Genomic DNA, 15,040 nt, shown 5'->3' with positions numbered 1-15,040 from the left:
CAGGAACTCTTGGGCAAAGGCCTCTGGAGGAAGTGAGTGTTAAAGGAATTGAAAGTAGGCCTGAGCAGCCTGTGTTGGCAGAGCTCCAGAGAGCTAAGGGAATGAACTTGGGGTAAGGCCATTTGGAGAGGTGGGCAGGGACCAGGTCATTCCTAATGCACAGTCTTGAGTCTTGCAGGGCAGGCTTGTTAAGGATTTGGTTTCTAACCCTCCCCTCTCCAGGGTGAACTCAAGCTGTCATAGGAGTGCATGGCATACAGTCCTTGTGTGTGACCTGGGAATGCATATTTTGTTTCATCTGAAATCTGTCAAAACATTGCCATAGATTTCAGAAGTGAACCACCAAGTTCCAAAGGTTATAATTTCATTAAATGCTTTAAACCTAAATCATGTTCAGTAAATATTATTTTACACATGATGACTCAGTAGGCATCTTGGACTCATCATCACGAATGTCAATTATCATCCTATATTAACCCCTCAGAAGCCAGAGTTTGGTCATCTAATAACTTCTCCATTTTCTGGGACCTAGCTGGAATCTAGGAAGTCTGCAAGAGGCAAAATAAATGTGACAAAGATCATGTACATTTTAACCAGGTGGGAGATCCTCATTAAGAACTTCGCTGATTTTACTTTACACATAATTGTAGAAATAAGGTTCTCCGGATTCAGAGGCTACAACATGGGGAGAGCAATAATTCAGAAAGTGAGAAGCGACATTATGGGTGGTTATATGACAATAATTAACAGTAAGAGGGGCTAGGCATGGAGGTACATGCCTGTAGTCTTAGCTACTCAGGAGACTGAGGCAGGAGAATCACTTGAGCCCAGGAGTTTGAGTCCAGCCTCGGCAATACAGCAAGATCTTGACTCTAAAAAAACAACAAAAAAGTGAAAGTAACAGGAAATAGCACAACTGTAAAGGCTGAGACCAACAAACCAAAACAAAACCTAGAACAAACTGAATAAAAAATGGAGGGAAAAGAAGGGAAGGGAAAGAAGGGGAAAGAAGGGAAGGGGAGGGGAGGGAAGTGGAGAGGGAAGGGAAGGGCAAAAGAAATAAAGAGAAAAAGAGAAGAAAAACCAAGCCAGCAATCTGGGTTTTTTGTTATGAACAAGCAACCTTGCATACCTTAGTAGCTCTTAAGGGCATCATTGTGTTTATAATCAGTCCTTATAATATGCTTAAGAAGTCAAAGAAGTGTGTCATGTTTTAGAAAGATTTCTAGTGTGCAGGGTTAAGCTTATATTTTTATTTTTATTTTTATTTTATTTTGAGACAGAGTCTCACTCAGTCACCCAGAATGGAGTGCAGTGGCGTGATCTCAGCTCACCGCAACCTCTGCCTCCCAGGTTCAAGCCGTCTTGTGCCTCAGCCTCTGGAGTAGCTGGGATTACAGGTGCTTGCCACCAAGCCCAGCAAATTTTTTGTATTTTTAATAGAGACAGGGTTTTGCCATGTTGGCCAGGCTGGTCTCAAACTCGGGCCTCAAGTGATCTGCCTGCCTCGGCCTCCCAGAGTGCTGGGATTACAGGTATGAGCCACCACACATAGCCCCGTTAAGCTTTTAAAAAGATTTTTGGGCCAGGAGCAGTGGCCCGTGCCTGTAATCCCAACACTCTGGGAGGCCAAAGCGGGCGGATCACCTGAGGTCGGGAGGTGAAGACCAGACTGACCAACATGGGGAAACCCCATCTCTACTAAAAATACAAAATTAGCCAGGAATGGTGGCGCATGCCTGTAATCCCAGCTACCTGGGAGGCTGAGACAGGAGAATCGTTTGGACCCCAGAGGCGGAGGTTGTGGGGAGCCGAGATCGCTCCATTGCACTCCAGCCTGGGCAACAAGAACAAAACTCTGTTTCAAAAAAAGAGAAGTTTGGTCCTTAAAAAGTACAACTTCAGCTCTTTGGGAAACCTGTCCATTCTGGGTGGTTTTCACAAAAGTTCTGCATAACCATGGTTTTACTGCAATGTGATTCCGTGGGGGTGTGAGTTAATATAGATTTCACGTTGAAAAATGTCTGATACACCAGCTTTTACTGAAACCTCTTCATTTTCACAAGTTATCTAATTCTGGATTTGAACAAAGTCATTGGAAGTGACATTTTTCACATCTGAATTGTCATGATTCCATTCTTGACAGGGAGTGAATTCTTGAATATTTAAAAATACTGTAGGTGATAAAATGCCGTTAATAAATTTGTTTCAGAATTTGGCTTTCATGTTTAAAATTTTAATTTTCATGTATCTTAAATGCAAATAATCTTTATCTAGGCATAAGGTGCCCCCTAAAGTTACCTGGCTGTCTAGATTTTACATCTTCACTTCCTCCAAATAGGAATGAGAATGAACAAAGTACTATTTGATCACTTTGAAAAATGCTCATTCTATATCCTTACAAAGTGAATTTTGGAATGACATTACTTTCTGTAAATACATCCTTCATACATGTCAGAGCATCTTTTGTCTCCCTAGAGAATATGTCTTAAACCTCTTTTTCTTGTACCATCTCACATTATCAGAGATATCTGCAAGAGAGTGACCTAGTAGGGTGAGGCAATTTTGAGAAAATCATTAATTTTCTAAATTATGATTCTTCTATACTAACACTTTTTTAGTGTTTAAAAGTGGGAGTTTTTTCCTAGTTAACACAGGTAAATAAATACTGAAATAAATGTCTTTACATTATCCTATTAAATAGTATTCTTTTGTTTATCCTGTGACAATCTTAACAAAATAGTTCATAAAAAGTTAGTTATTTAAAAGGGGAAATATTAAGGTTATAAGGAAATGTGGCATTTCCTATTTCTTTTGGTGATCACTGGGTTCTAAGCCTGTTTTGAAGCCTGATGAACCTTCCAGTTTTAAGATGTTTTCATTTAATAAGATCCTCACCATTGCACTTTGCATTGGAGTAACTAACAGAATGATAATAGCCTGGAAACTTTTAATAATATTTAAATGGTATAGAGACCATACGCTAAAATGTTTTTCTTTTCTGAAAATTAACACACGCAAATTATTTAATATTTAATGAAAGCAAATCTCTTTTACTTCTTGAGGGTAGAATTATTGCCCAAATCACAACATTTAAAACAAATTCATTTGTAAGCAATTTTGCCAGCCTGGTTTTTTGGTATATATTGAGATGCAATAATTTATTTTTCAAAATTCCAGCTTGTAACTTTAAAGGCTTCCATCTAAACAGAATACACTGTTCTTAGAAGCAGGTTGGAAAAGATTGGTTGATTGATCAGTGGTTGAATATATTTTCTTATAATTCAGCACATTTTAGAAGGGGACATCTTAAGGAATGAAATAGTGTGGGTTACTGAGTGACAATGTGGTGTGGAATATGATATTTCCCAATTTTGCCTATTCTGAAGAATTATCCAGGGCATGGGTTAAAAAGATAGATTCCAAGCTCCACCCCAGCCCTGCTGAATCAGAATCTCCAGGGGAGAGGTAAAGGAAATGTATATTTTTAACAAGTGCTCAGGGTGATTCTTATGACCTGACAAGTTTGGGAAATACTGGATAATGGAAAAAAATTCTGGCTTTAGAGTGAGACCGACAGAATTTGAATCCTTGCGTGGCCAGATAGCAGCCAAATAACCTTTGGCAAATTTCTCTGAGTCTCAGTTTCTTTGTTTGTTTCTTGTGTAAGGGGCATTAAATGAGTTACTGTTTGTAAAGGACCTAGTATGGTGTCTTTGCCCACTGTCCAAAAATACTAATGGTAAGATATTAGTGGCTTGGCTGGGCACTGTGGCTCACGCCTGTAATCCCAGCACTTTGGGAGGCCGAGGCGGGCAGATCACCTGAGATCAGGAGATCGAGACCATCCTAGCTAACATGGTGAAACCCTGTCTCTACTAAAACTACAAAAAATTAGCCAGGCATGGTGGCGGGCGCCTGTAGTCCCAGCTACTCGGGAGGCTGAGGCAGGAGAATGGCGTGAACCTGGGAGGCAGAGCTTGCAGTGAGCTGAGACTGCGCCACTACACTCCAGCCTGGGTGACAGAGTGAGCTCCTATCTAAAAAAAAAAAAAAAATTGTGGCTTGATTCTCAAGGATTCAACAAAGTTAAAATGAACCCTCTTCAAAGTTGGAGTAATTGTTTTAAATTTTTCAGTTCTGGTTGATCATTCCCTGCTTACCTCTTCCTTTGCACAGGAATCTATTCCATGGAAATGACTGACCAGGAAGACTCTTTTGGCACTTTCTCCTGTTACTGGACATTTTTCACTGATGAAGTATCATCTATTCTCCCTCATTCTTCGCTCTTTTTAGCCATACAGAGTGAGATGCTCTCTCACTGCACAAGAGGGGAGAATGCCTGGTTCATAGGTTAACTATGCTGTTTTAGGCTTTTATTCTCCTCTAAACAAATTATATTCCAGGGAACATAATTGGCTTCGACTACAGTATTAAAAAATATGTCCCAGTATGAAAAAGAGAATGGAAATGAATATAACTTTGTGTCCATCTTCAAATGTCTTGAAATTCCTTAGATCTAATTTAATTTCCATGTCTTGGAATCTTCCTACTAATGGCAAATTATTGTCTTAATTAGCTGAGATGACTAGCAATAATGATGAGGCAATGCCATTTTCTCCTGCAGGCCTCCTAAGCGTGGGACCCTGTGAAGTTCTTGTCACCAAAGGGGAGTTTTCAAACTTTAGTGTAAAGATGACTCATGTGGGGAGCCGCTACATGTGTTAATTTCCGTTTCCCAGCTCCAAAGTTGTGTGCATTTTGCCCTGGGGCACTCTAGGGGTCTCTCTTTGAAAACCACTGCTCCAGGAATTTGGTAAACCGCTACCGAATTTAATTCAAAACTTTCATTTTTAAGTTAAAGGAGGGTGGAGGAGCCATAAGAGATCTCTGGCTAGGACTCCACTGCCCTTCTCAAATAAATTCCTTTGCCATTCATCTGTCCATCAACCTATCTATGCATCTGACTGCAGTGGGCTGGGTGCTAGATGTGGTGCTCAGGTGGGTGTTGGGTGGGGTTTTCTCACTTCCTTTAGTTCATCAGTTTAGCTACTGGGAGTACTATTTATGAAGTGGGCCAGGGAGCCTAGCTCCTGACACACTAGTGATGTGGTGTTATGTGATATGAGTCACTGCATATGGGAAGCAGTAGACTTTCTGTACTTTGATTTCCTACCATTGCCTAATGGTAAACACTGGAGGCGGCTCTATCCCTGATTCGGTCCCTGGGGTAGAAGCCTGCTGGAAAAGGGCAATCATAAGTAATTCAGTAATGATTTCTATGAACACCAGGAAAAACACTATAATTACTCAAAAAAATGAGAGATGGCAGAAGCACTAGCCAAAGATGACACACCATCACTCACTTCTCCCTTGGCTCCTGGGTGTAGCTAACCTCTGGGGAGACAGAAACCTTGCAGGACAAGACTGGGCATTCAGGGACTACAGAAATGGACAAGGCATATACCCAACTGTCAGAGAATTTCTAACCAGGGAAGAGAGGAAGAGGAAAAGAGAGAGAGAGAGAGAAAGAGAAAGGACAATGGCTTAGGCAAGTGTAAACATAACTCTGATGCTAGGCAGAATGGTATAAATGTCACAAGAACGATCCAAAGTGTTAAATGGGCTTGAGGAGAGAGAGATCACACAGCCAGGTGGGTTTTCCCAGAGGAAGTGGCTTTTGAGCAAATCCTTGTAGGAAGGGTAGGAATTTGACAAGTTGCAAGGGAAGGGAGAGACATTTCAGGCAGCAGGAACATCTTGAGCAAATGTGTGGGGTGGAGAAGTCCTGTTGGGACATAACAGAATTCCTGCTGGGGAACTGGGAAACGTTCTGTTGGGTTTTAGTGGGAGGCAAGGCTGAAAAGTTGGGTTTGGTCAAGATCAGATCTGAGTTTGGATTTCTCCCAGTAGGCAGCAGAGAGCCATTTAAAGGGACTTAAGCAGGAGGGTGACACAATCCGAAATGTACTTTAGGAAGCACAGCAGCTGGGTGGAGGATGATTTGGAGGAGGAAAGGCTATACAGACACACCAGGGAGGAGGCTCCTGCAGAGTGAAGAGGAGGAATAATTGACTGTGAGCAGCCAGAGGGGCTGGGATAGACAATACAAGTCAACTGTGGGAGTTGCAGGAAAGAGGCAAAGGCAGAGGAAAAAGCTTGGGGCCCTGGGAACAGGTGGCAACAGTATCAAAAATATACCGAAAGAAAAGAACCTGGATTCTTGGGAAAGGTGGTTCTTTGGGTTTGAGGTGGCCGTGGGCATCCTGGTGGTGATGGAAAAGTGAGCTGGCCACCAGGAAGAAATACGTGAGCCAGAGAGGGAGATGATACTTCAGGAAACGGTTATAGGGTGGGTGGTGGAAACTCTCCAAGTGGTGGATCAACCAAAATGAAGAGGACCGTGATAGGCTGCAGGGCAGGGTATACATTAAACAGTTTGAAGGAAGATAAACAAAAAAGAGTTAGGGAAAAGAGGAGTTGGAGACACTGGAGTGATGGCAGAATTCCGGGAAACTCAGAGAGGGGGCCAGTTCAAGAGGGAGTCAGCAATCAGCGCCAGAGAGTGCAGGGAGGGCCGGCTGGGTCAGGCTGAGCTGGTGGCCCCTCATTTGTCTCTGAATTAGAGAGCTTATAATAGATCCCTCCAGCAAACGACGGTGCCTTAAATCCAGTCTCTTGCTCGTTATAATAACGAAAGCTCTAAAAGTTAGGCACCTCCAAAGTTACCTATTTTCCTGTTCAATGTGAATTAATCTCTTCTACTAACAACCCCTATGACCCTAAATGAGTCATTTATCCTGTCTGGGGCCACCAGTTTTGTCATCGCTGACTTTCCAGTTCAGTGATTCTATGTGTTTATGTGTGAAAATGCTTGCTAATCTACACATTATACAAGCCTAAGTCGTATCATGAATTTCTGAATAGAGCCCAACTTGCGTTTTACTTTTAAACTTACTGTCTTCCATACCTATGTTTTACAAAATTATAAGATTATTCTTATTTTTAAAGAGATCTAGAAATGAAACCCCTGAAAGAGACTTCTCCCTCTACTTGCCCATAAAGATCTTCCAGTTTTCCGCACAGGCTTTTTCCTAGACATGGAGGAAGTGCCCAGAAAAATACTGGGCGGATATACAAAAACATGTCACAAAAATTTTCCTAACAAGTAAGGCAGCTGCGGAAAGTCGGCCAGCGTCCCGACCCCAGGGACCTGCAGCCTGGGACTTGTGAAGGCCCACTGTGTAGCTCGAGGTTTCCAGGGCCTCGGCCCCGAATGGGCGATTTTCTTTAAAACGCCGAAGCGCGCTATCCCTTTAAATCCAGGCTGCGAGGCAGGCGGGTGGGGAGCAGCCAATAACCTTAAAAGATGCGAAAGTGTCAAAGGAGATACAGTTTATCTCCAACAATGGGAGCGGATCAGCACCACTGTTTACAGTAAAAACAGAAGGTGGGGCTGGGAGGAAGCCTGTCTCCGACGCGGTAATTAGGTCTGCTGCTTGGAAGCAGATTTGACCGAGCTCTGTGGAGCGCGAACAATGTCCGCAGGGCGCCAGGTTCAGAGAGGGACTCGCTTCTCCGCCTTCGCCCGCGTCCAGGCACCAGCGAGCTGCACTCTGCGCTCGCTCTCCCTGGTCCACCCCTACACCGCCCGGACCCGAGGGGACTGGCCCTGCGGGCGCCGCCAAGGCGACTGAGAGCGCGGCGCGCGTCCCGAGCGCCTGGACTCCGCGCAGCCAGGCGCCGCGCACCCGGGCGCCGGGGTGGGAGCCGGGCCGCAGACCCAAGTGCGCCCGAAGCCGCCGTCCGCCGCCTGGCACGCCGTCTGCCGCCTGCTGGGCGGTGTGTGCGCGCGCCCGTGCGGCTTGCGCGCGCCCTGCGGCGTGTGTACTCACAAAGGTGTGTCTGCTAAACCCACAGCCCGGGCTGCGTTCCACCCCGAACGGGAGAAACCCCGGCCTGGAGCGGGGCCTTGTCTGCGCGGCCGCGGGGGCGACAAGGGCGGCCGGAGCTCCTCGACTCCTGGCGGGCAGGTCGGTTTCCTGGCCCGAGGGGCTGAGGCAGCGAGGGCGGGACGGTGGCAGCCGGCTCCGGACGCGGGTCGCGCGGCTGCTGGGCACGTTCCGAGCGCTCTGCGTGTTTTCGGGCACAGCCCTGCAGCCGGGACAGAACGGACGTGGGGCTCGGGGATGGGCGCACTGCAGCCACGCGGGGTAGCAGAGCGGGCGCGCTCCTTCCACACCAGGTCTGCAAAAGTGAAGTGGAAAGCCGCCGCCGAACGCAGACATCCTCCCCCTTCCCCGCCGCAGCTTCGGCGGGTGGTGGGGAGACCTCCCCTGGACCGGCTGGAGGGGAAGCTGGCAGGCGCTCGGGTTTGGCCGCGCCTCCTCCGCCTTCCTCTCCACCCGCGTTCCCCGGGCTCCATGCCGCATTTCTTTGTTTTGAAAGCGCCTCCTCCGCCCAGAGGCTTTTCCCCCGAAGGGCAGGGGGACGGGGGGGTGGGGCATCGGCCCGTGGGCCCCGCCCTCCATTTAGCTCAGAACCCTCCCCTTCGCTCACCCCCTCTTCTTCCCTTTCCTCCCTCGCTGCGACCCACGAGGCGCATCCTCACTTCTCGGACTTCAAAGAGAAACTGAGAACTGGAGGGGGAATTGGGGTAGCCAGGGGGCGCAGAGACCCACCCACCTCAGGCCCGGCCCGGCGGCCCGCCCCCTCCCACGGGAACCCCGCCTGACCCCGCCCTCCCCCGCGTCACAGCAGGCTGACATTCTCACAACCCACCGGGCACCAAAACGGCCCGCCCCCGCCACCCCCGTGTCCGCCAAGCGCTCTATTTATGTTTCAGCCCAGCGATTTGCATAGGCCCCGCCCCCGGCCCTAAGTTCCCCCTATCGGAGCCCCGCCCCAGCTTCTGCGTCACAGCGGAGGCCACACCTCTTGTGCCCATAAAAGGAGCGGCGGGCCCTAGATGGCATCGTGGCGTCGCGACGGCGTGTGCGTGTCGCGCTTCCTAGTGCCGTTTATAGGGTCCCGGCACTTCCGCTGTCGGGTTAGAAGCGGCGCGGTCATGGCGGAGCGCGGACAGCAGCCTCCTCCCGCGAAACGGCTTTGCTGCCGGCCGGGCGGCGGCGGCGGCGGGGGCAGCAGCGGCGGCGGCGGCGCGGGTGGCGGCTACAGCTCTGCCTGTCGGCCGGGCCCGCGGGCGGGTGGCGCGGCGGCGGCGGCGGCGTGCGGGGGCGGCGCGGCGCTGGGGTTGCTGCCGCCGGGCAAGACCCAGAGCCCCGAATCGCTGCTGGACATCGCGGCGCGCAGGGTGGCGGAGAAGTGGCCGTTCCAGCGCGTGGAGGAGCGCTTTGAGCGCATCCCGGAGCCGGTGCAGCGCCGCATAGTCTATTGGTCCTTCCCCCGCAGCGAGCGGGAGATCTGCATGTACTCGTCCTTCAACACCGGCGGCGGCGCCGCGGGCGGCCCCGGCGACGACAGCGGCGGCCCCGGCGGCGCGGGCGGCGGCGCGGGCGGCGGCGGCGGCGGCGGCTCCTCGTCTTCCCCGGCCGCAACCTCGGCCGCCGCCGCCGCTGCCGCCGCCGCCGCCGCCGCCGCCGCGGGGGCCGGGGCCCCGTCGGTGGGGGCTGCCGGGGCGGCGGACGGCGGCGACGAGACGCGGCTGCCTTTCCGCCGGGGCATCGCGCTGTTGGAAAGCGGCTGCGTAGACAACGTCCTGCAAGTCGGTGAGTCACGGGGCAGCCGGGAGCCGTCTGTCCGTCCGTCAGTCCCTGGGTGTGGGGGGGTGCCCGCTTCTCTCCTGCGTACAGCCCCTAGTTCCGCGCGCGCCCGCACCCCTGCGGGTGTCCTCACTGGCCCGGACGGTCCTCCTGAGCGGAGCGCCCATTTCCTCCCTCCCTTCCCTGCCCCCCGTCGCCCCGGACGGGCCAGCGCGAGTGGGAAATGAATCAGCAGGACGCGCCCCTCCGTGGGCTCCGCGCCCCCGGCCCGCGCTCCCCTCCCCGCCCTCCTCCGGGGAGCACATCCTGGAGGGCTGTTCGCCGGTTTCGTGGGTGGATGTGGACAAAGGCGCGGGCGGACGGCCGGCCTCCCGCGAGGGTGTGTGTGGCGGGGCTGTGCGGGGCGGGGGAGGGGGCGCGGGCCGCAGACAATGCCGGCCGCGGCGCGGCCGCTCGGCGCTCCCCCCTCTCCCACTGCCTGTCGCTCGCTCCTTTTTCTTTCTGGCCCCCGCCCCACGCGATTTGAGGGGAGGGGAATACACTTAAAGCCGCTCGGCCGCCGCTCCTCCCAGGGCTCCGACGGGCGAGCGGCCGCGGCGCTCCCGGGTCGCTGCGGCGTCTGGCCCGGGCGAGCTCCACTGGCCGCCCGGGGTTTAAATGTGCTTTTCTTTGCGCCTCCTCAGTCTCCAAGCGGCGCAGAGGAGAGGTGGCGGCGGACCGGACTCCGTCTCCGGAGGGACATCTCGCCCGCAGGACGCTCACTAATTAAAGGGCGCGAGCCCGAGGAGGAGCTGCTAGCGCTTCCCTTTTCTCTGAAGCTGCCTCCAGACACCCCTGTGCGGGCCGCGGCGCAGCCCTTGTGCCCCGCCGCCCGAGTTTTGTTTGCGCTGTGTGGTCAGGTCGTGGTGCCCCGGGCGAGCCGCGGTCGGCAGTTGCGGATTTGCCGCTCGCAGCCAAAGGGGCGAGCGGGCTGCAGGAGCGCGAGGCAGAGGGCTCGGCGGCCGCTCCCGCGTCCCCGCGGCGCGGCAGCCAGGCACGACCCAGCACTTTGTTCTCATTTTCAGGTTTATTTGTGCCCCTTTCAGTTTTCTGTCACCCTCCGAAAAGGAGAAACCAAACAAAAGAGTCTATTTCTTTTCAGGGCTTGTAAAGTAGAAGATATTTGACAAAGGCGAGAGAAAGACTTGTGATTTAGAGTTGCACAGCCTTCCTTTCTCTGACAGATCCTGAGAGTTTTCTCAAATACCTTAGTTTAAAAGTGTCTCCTGTTCCCCCTCCCCTAAAATGTTGTTTTTCCCCTGTCCAGATCTTTTTCAGCCATAGCGATGGGAATGTTTGAGCCAGACTGAAAAGAACAATGCTGTAGTGAAACTTCCCATTTTTTTTCTCCTGATTGCAAATGGCATATTTTCTGACCCCCTCCCATGTTAGTGTACTTGAAATTGTAGCATGGTGAACCCGGCACCGAATGAATGGGGATAGATTTGGACGCATCTCTATCTCTTTGATTGTTAACTTAATCCTTTTTCTCTTTCTGTAGTCAGTTCCTTTTATCTTTCTTTTCTTTGGGAGTGGGGTGGGGGTCTGGATAGGAGCCCCAAGAAAGAATTAAGATTTGTTTTAATCCTGTCTGGTTAATTTGAATTCTCATGCAATCTGCAAACGTGATTTTCTGCATGGTCATTTATTTCCAAAGGCAGACCCCAGTGTTGCCTTTTCTATGTTGGGCACTCTTTCCTTCTGTCTAGAGGGGGTTTAGCTTTTGAGGCTATTCATCTATCCTTTTTTCCTTAAAACAAATCTAATTAACATTCTTCCAAGTTATACCTTTTTTTTTTGTTTGTCTGTTTCCTGCCGGTTGGCGATGGATGGAAGCACATCTATGGCTTCTCAGTATAACAAACTAGAGTCTGCGAATTTTTATGGCTTGGCTGGCAATGTTGAGGGTTTTTTTTTTTTTCTCCCTCTCCCTGTGCTTGACTCCGCTTGCAAGCAATGAGGAATGACAGGAGAGCGCATAGGGAGGGTTTCTTGGCTGATTGCATTTAAGCCAGGAATTCACTGTGAAAATAAAGCCAAGGGGCGATAAATAAAAGAGGCAATCTTCTCTAGGAGACAGACACACAGCGTGGGCTTTGCCTGCTTTCATCAGTGGAAGAGGCCTGGGTGAGTAGTTGTAAAAGAAAATAGTAACTTTTTGAATAGTCCCCAAAGGGGAAGGAGGCCACCGAATGGAATTGGCAGTGGTTGACGTGAAGTGGTGTGATGTTTCTCGTGTAGTTTGAAGAGTTGACCACCACTTCAGAAACACATACGTGCTAAACAAGTGCTATACAAATTGTGGAAAATATTCTTTTTTCGCCTCTGAGTTCTGCCATTTGCCTTAACTTCGAAGTTGTATTACTTGTTGTGCCAGTCAGCTTTAGAGATGGAAGGCTGTTAAATGCCTGGCAGCTGGCACTGTGAGATAGAACACTTATGATCAGGGTTACCCCCACCTCCCTTTATGGGGAACAGAGAGAGGGTGGCTAGATTAACCATTTAATTTAGCTTCAAGTAGTGGTTTGAATTGATATGCTAACTTGAAAGGCTTATTTTATAATTTTGATTTTAGGTAGAACGCTTTTGTTTGTTTCAGTTTCTTAAAATGGAAAAGAACAGAGTACTTTGTTGATAGCACCATAAAGCAGTTTTCTGGTATTGCAAAATTACAAGTGTACAGAAAGTATTCATTGACTTTTGTAGAGATGACTAAATTATAGCTACAATAGGGAAAATCTAGTTGTTGGACTTAATTTTACATTTATGCTGTTGATAGTTTAAGAATTGAGGGGTTTGTTAGAAATTAAACCTATTGGTAGTTACTATTTCTCAACTTCTATATTTTAAAAAGAAATTTAAGGGAAAAAAATTAAACCTTTGTTATAGTAGTTGTAAGCAATATTTAATTGGCACAGAGCTTGCTCATCAGTTGATTATAGGAAAGTTTTAGAGAAAGAGTAGTTGGCTTATTTTTGTTAAGTAATTTATATTGCCGGGCACGGTGGCTCACACCTGTAATCCCCGAACTTTGGGAGGTTGAGGTGGGTGGATCGCTTGAGCTCAGAAGTTCTAGACCAGACTGGGCAACATGGTGAAACCCTGTCCCTACCAAAAATAGAAGAACTTAGCCAGGCATGGTGGTACGGATCTGTGGTCCCAGCTACTTGGGAGGCTGAGGTGGAAGGATCACTTGAGCCCAGGAGGCAGAGGTTGCGGTGAGCTAAGATCGTACCATTGCACTCCAGCCTGGGTGACGGAGTAAGACTCCATCTCTAAAAAGAAAAAAAAATTGATATTGATATTGGAAGGGAGCTGTCTCTATAGGTGCTGGTATATAAGTATTATCGACATCATTTAAGTAATGATTTAGAAGTTACATAAAAAAAAATTTCCCCAAGTTATTGTCTGGCGAAGAGCTTCCCTGGTATGACCTGAAACTCAAACTTGGAAAAGATAGATAAATTTAATTGGATAAAAATCAAAAAGGGCCGGGCGCAGTGAGTCGCGCTTGTAATCCCAGCACTTTGGGAGGCTGAGGTGGGTGGATCATTTGAGGTCAGGAGTTCGAGAGCAGCCTGGCCAACATGGCAAATCTTCGTCTCTACCAAAAAATGCAAAAATTAGGCATCGTGGCACATGCCTGTAATCTCAGCTACTTGGGAAGCTGAGGCAGAAGAATGGCTTGAACCCGGGAAGCGGAGGTTGCAGTGAACTGAGATCACATCATTGCACACTCCAGCCTGCGCAACAGACTGAGACTCTGTCTCAAGAGGAAAAAAAAAAAAAAATCAAAAAGTTTCTGTAGGGCTGAAAACACTACAAATCAAATTTAGCAGTTAATTGGGCCAAATATTTACAGCACATTGGACCAAAGGTTGGTAGAAAACTTACAAAAATTGTCAAGAAGAGAGATGGATAACCCAATAGGAAAATGGGCAGCACATTTCAGAGAGGAAGACATGTAGATGGCCAGTAAACATACTCATTTTCATTCTTACATAAAGAGATGCAAATAGGCTGGGCGTGATGGCTCATGCCTGTAATCCCAGCACTTTGGGAGGCCGAAGTGGGTGGATCACCTGAGGTCAGGGGTTAGAGACCAGCCCGGCCAACAGGGCGAAACCTCATCTCTACTAAAAATATAAAAATTAGCCAGAGCGGTTGCGGGCGTCTGTAATCCCAGCCACTCAGGAGGCTGGGGCAGGAGAATCGTTTGAACCCGGGAAGCAGATGTTACAGTGAGCCGAGATTGCACCACTGCGCTTCAGCCTGGGTGACAGAGCGAGACTCCGTCCCCCAAAAAAACGAGATGCAAATAAAAATGAGATGCCATTTTCTTCTACCACATTGGTGAAGACTAAAAAGACAATACCCAGAATTGGTTGAAGAGATTTGGGAAAAAGGATTCTGCCTACGCTGCTGCTTGACACCATCTTTTTCTGTCTAAGGAATTTATCCTGTAGATAATACTGATATTAGTGTATAATGATGTTCTGTATAGTGATGCTCATTGCAGTGTGGTTTGCAAGAGTAAAAAGCTGGAGTTAACCTAAATTTCTACAGAAGGGAAGTGCCTAAGAAATACTCAGTGGAATACTATGCAACTATGAAAAGATGAATTAGATTTATATATACTGACAAGGAAAGATGACCAGAATATTTTAAAACAAGTTAAAAACTTCATATAGTGTGCTGCAATTTGTATTTAAAACAAAAATACTTGCATATAGATGCATAAAAACATCTGTAAGGCTACACAAGCAATCTTGGAAGTATGGGTATTTTTCGAGAAAAGCAGTTAAGTGAATGGTCAAGGTTTTTGGGGGGGATTTTAACTTTTTACTTTATACCTATTTTATGGTTGGGTTTTTCTTAAAACTAGAGGCATATATTTTTGTAATAAAGAAACTTACAAAAATTATCCTTGAGTTTTTAATTTATATTATTTGTTTTGGTGTGTTCGCATATGTGTGTGTGTGTGTGCTTGAGTGTGTGTGAAGGTCCTTTCTGAAGGAAGGAGATACATTTTAAAAGGAATGGCCTTTTAAATGGCCTATTTTTCTATTTACTTTTGGGAGAAAAGAATATCGCCCAGCATTCCACTTAACATTCTGGTAAACACATTCTTACACTCTTTTCAGATTCGTAACTTAAAGTTTTGTGTTTTTTTTTTTTTGTGGGGGTGGCAAAGCAGTAAAAGAACATTATTAGAATTAAGATGGGTACAAATTTCAGTCAGATAATTTATTGGTTTTTGAATATTTTGATTTTTCTTT

General features: G+C 48.3%; 2 protein-coding genes across 3 annotated transcripts in view; one reads left to right on the top strand and one right to left on the bottom strand.

Annotated features, from left to right (window-relative positions):
- Window positions 1-779: 779 nt before the first annotated feature.
- Window positions 780-8,668, bottom strand: LOC129527940 (uncharacterized). Of its 2 annotated transcripts, none has more exons than XR_010131759.1 (2): window positions 8,560-8,668; window positions 780-872 (listed from the first exon to the last, which is right to left on the bottom strand). XR_010131759.1 is itself a non-coding variant. In XM_055366999.2 (2 exons), the coding sequence occupies exons 1-2, from the start codon at window positions 8,505-8,507 to the stop codon at window positions 792-794; spliced, it is 693 nt and encodes a 230-aa protein (XP_055222974.2). In that variant the 5' UTR covers window positions 8,508-8,518; the 3' UTR covers window positions 780-791. The 2 variants fall into 2 exon arrangements, 1 of the variants encoding a protein (XP_055222974.2); XM_055366999.2 differs by lacking the exon at window positions 8,560-8,668 and adding an exon at window positions 7,896-8,518.
- Window positions 8,669-9,013: 345 nt separating this feature from the next.
- Window positions 9,014-15,040, top strand: part of ZSWIM6 (zinc finger SWIM-type containing 6) — a 211,161-nt gene continuing 205,134 nt past the window's right edge. Inside the window, exon 1 of the mRNA XM_031003380.3 lies at window positions 9,014-9,728. Within this exon, the coding sequence (XP_030859240.1) occupies window positions 9,068-9,728 (661 nt within the window). The 5' untranslated portion in view covers window positions 9,014-9,067. The remainder of the gene's footprint in view (window positions 9,729-15,040) is intronic.

Source organism: Gorilla gorilla, chromosome 19 (genome assembly GCF_029281585.2).
Source record: "Gorilla gorilla gorilla isolate KB3781 chromosome 19, NHGRI_mGorGor1-v2.1_pri, whole genome shotgun sequence".
Taxonomy (NCBI): domain Eukaryota; kingdom Metazoa; phylum Chordata; class Mammalia; order Primates; family Hominidae; genus Gorilla; species Gorilla gorilla.
The sequence above is the reverse complement of the archived record's forward strand: the minus strand, read 5'-3'. Positions and strand labels throughout refer to the sequence as shown.

Coding starts and splice junctions, on each gene's coding strand:
- LOC129527940 (XM_055366999.2), bottom strand. CDS start 8,507: ATGCCCCACCCCCCCGTCCCCCTGCCCTTCGGGGGAAAAGCCTCTGGG. Junction 873..7,895: donor GGTTTAGCAGACACACCTTT/GTGAGTACACAC, acceptor TTGTTTTTTTAG/AGTCAAGATCTTGCTGTATT.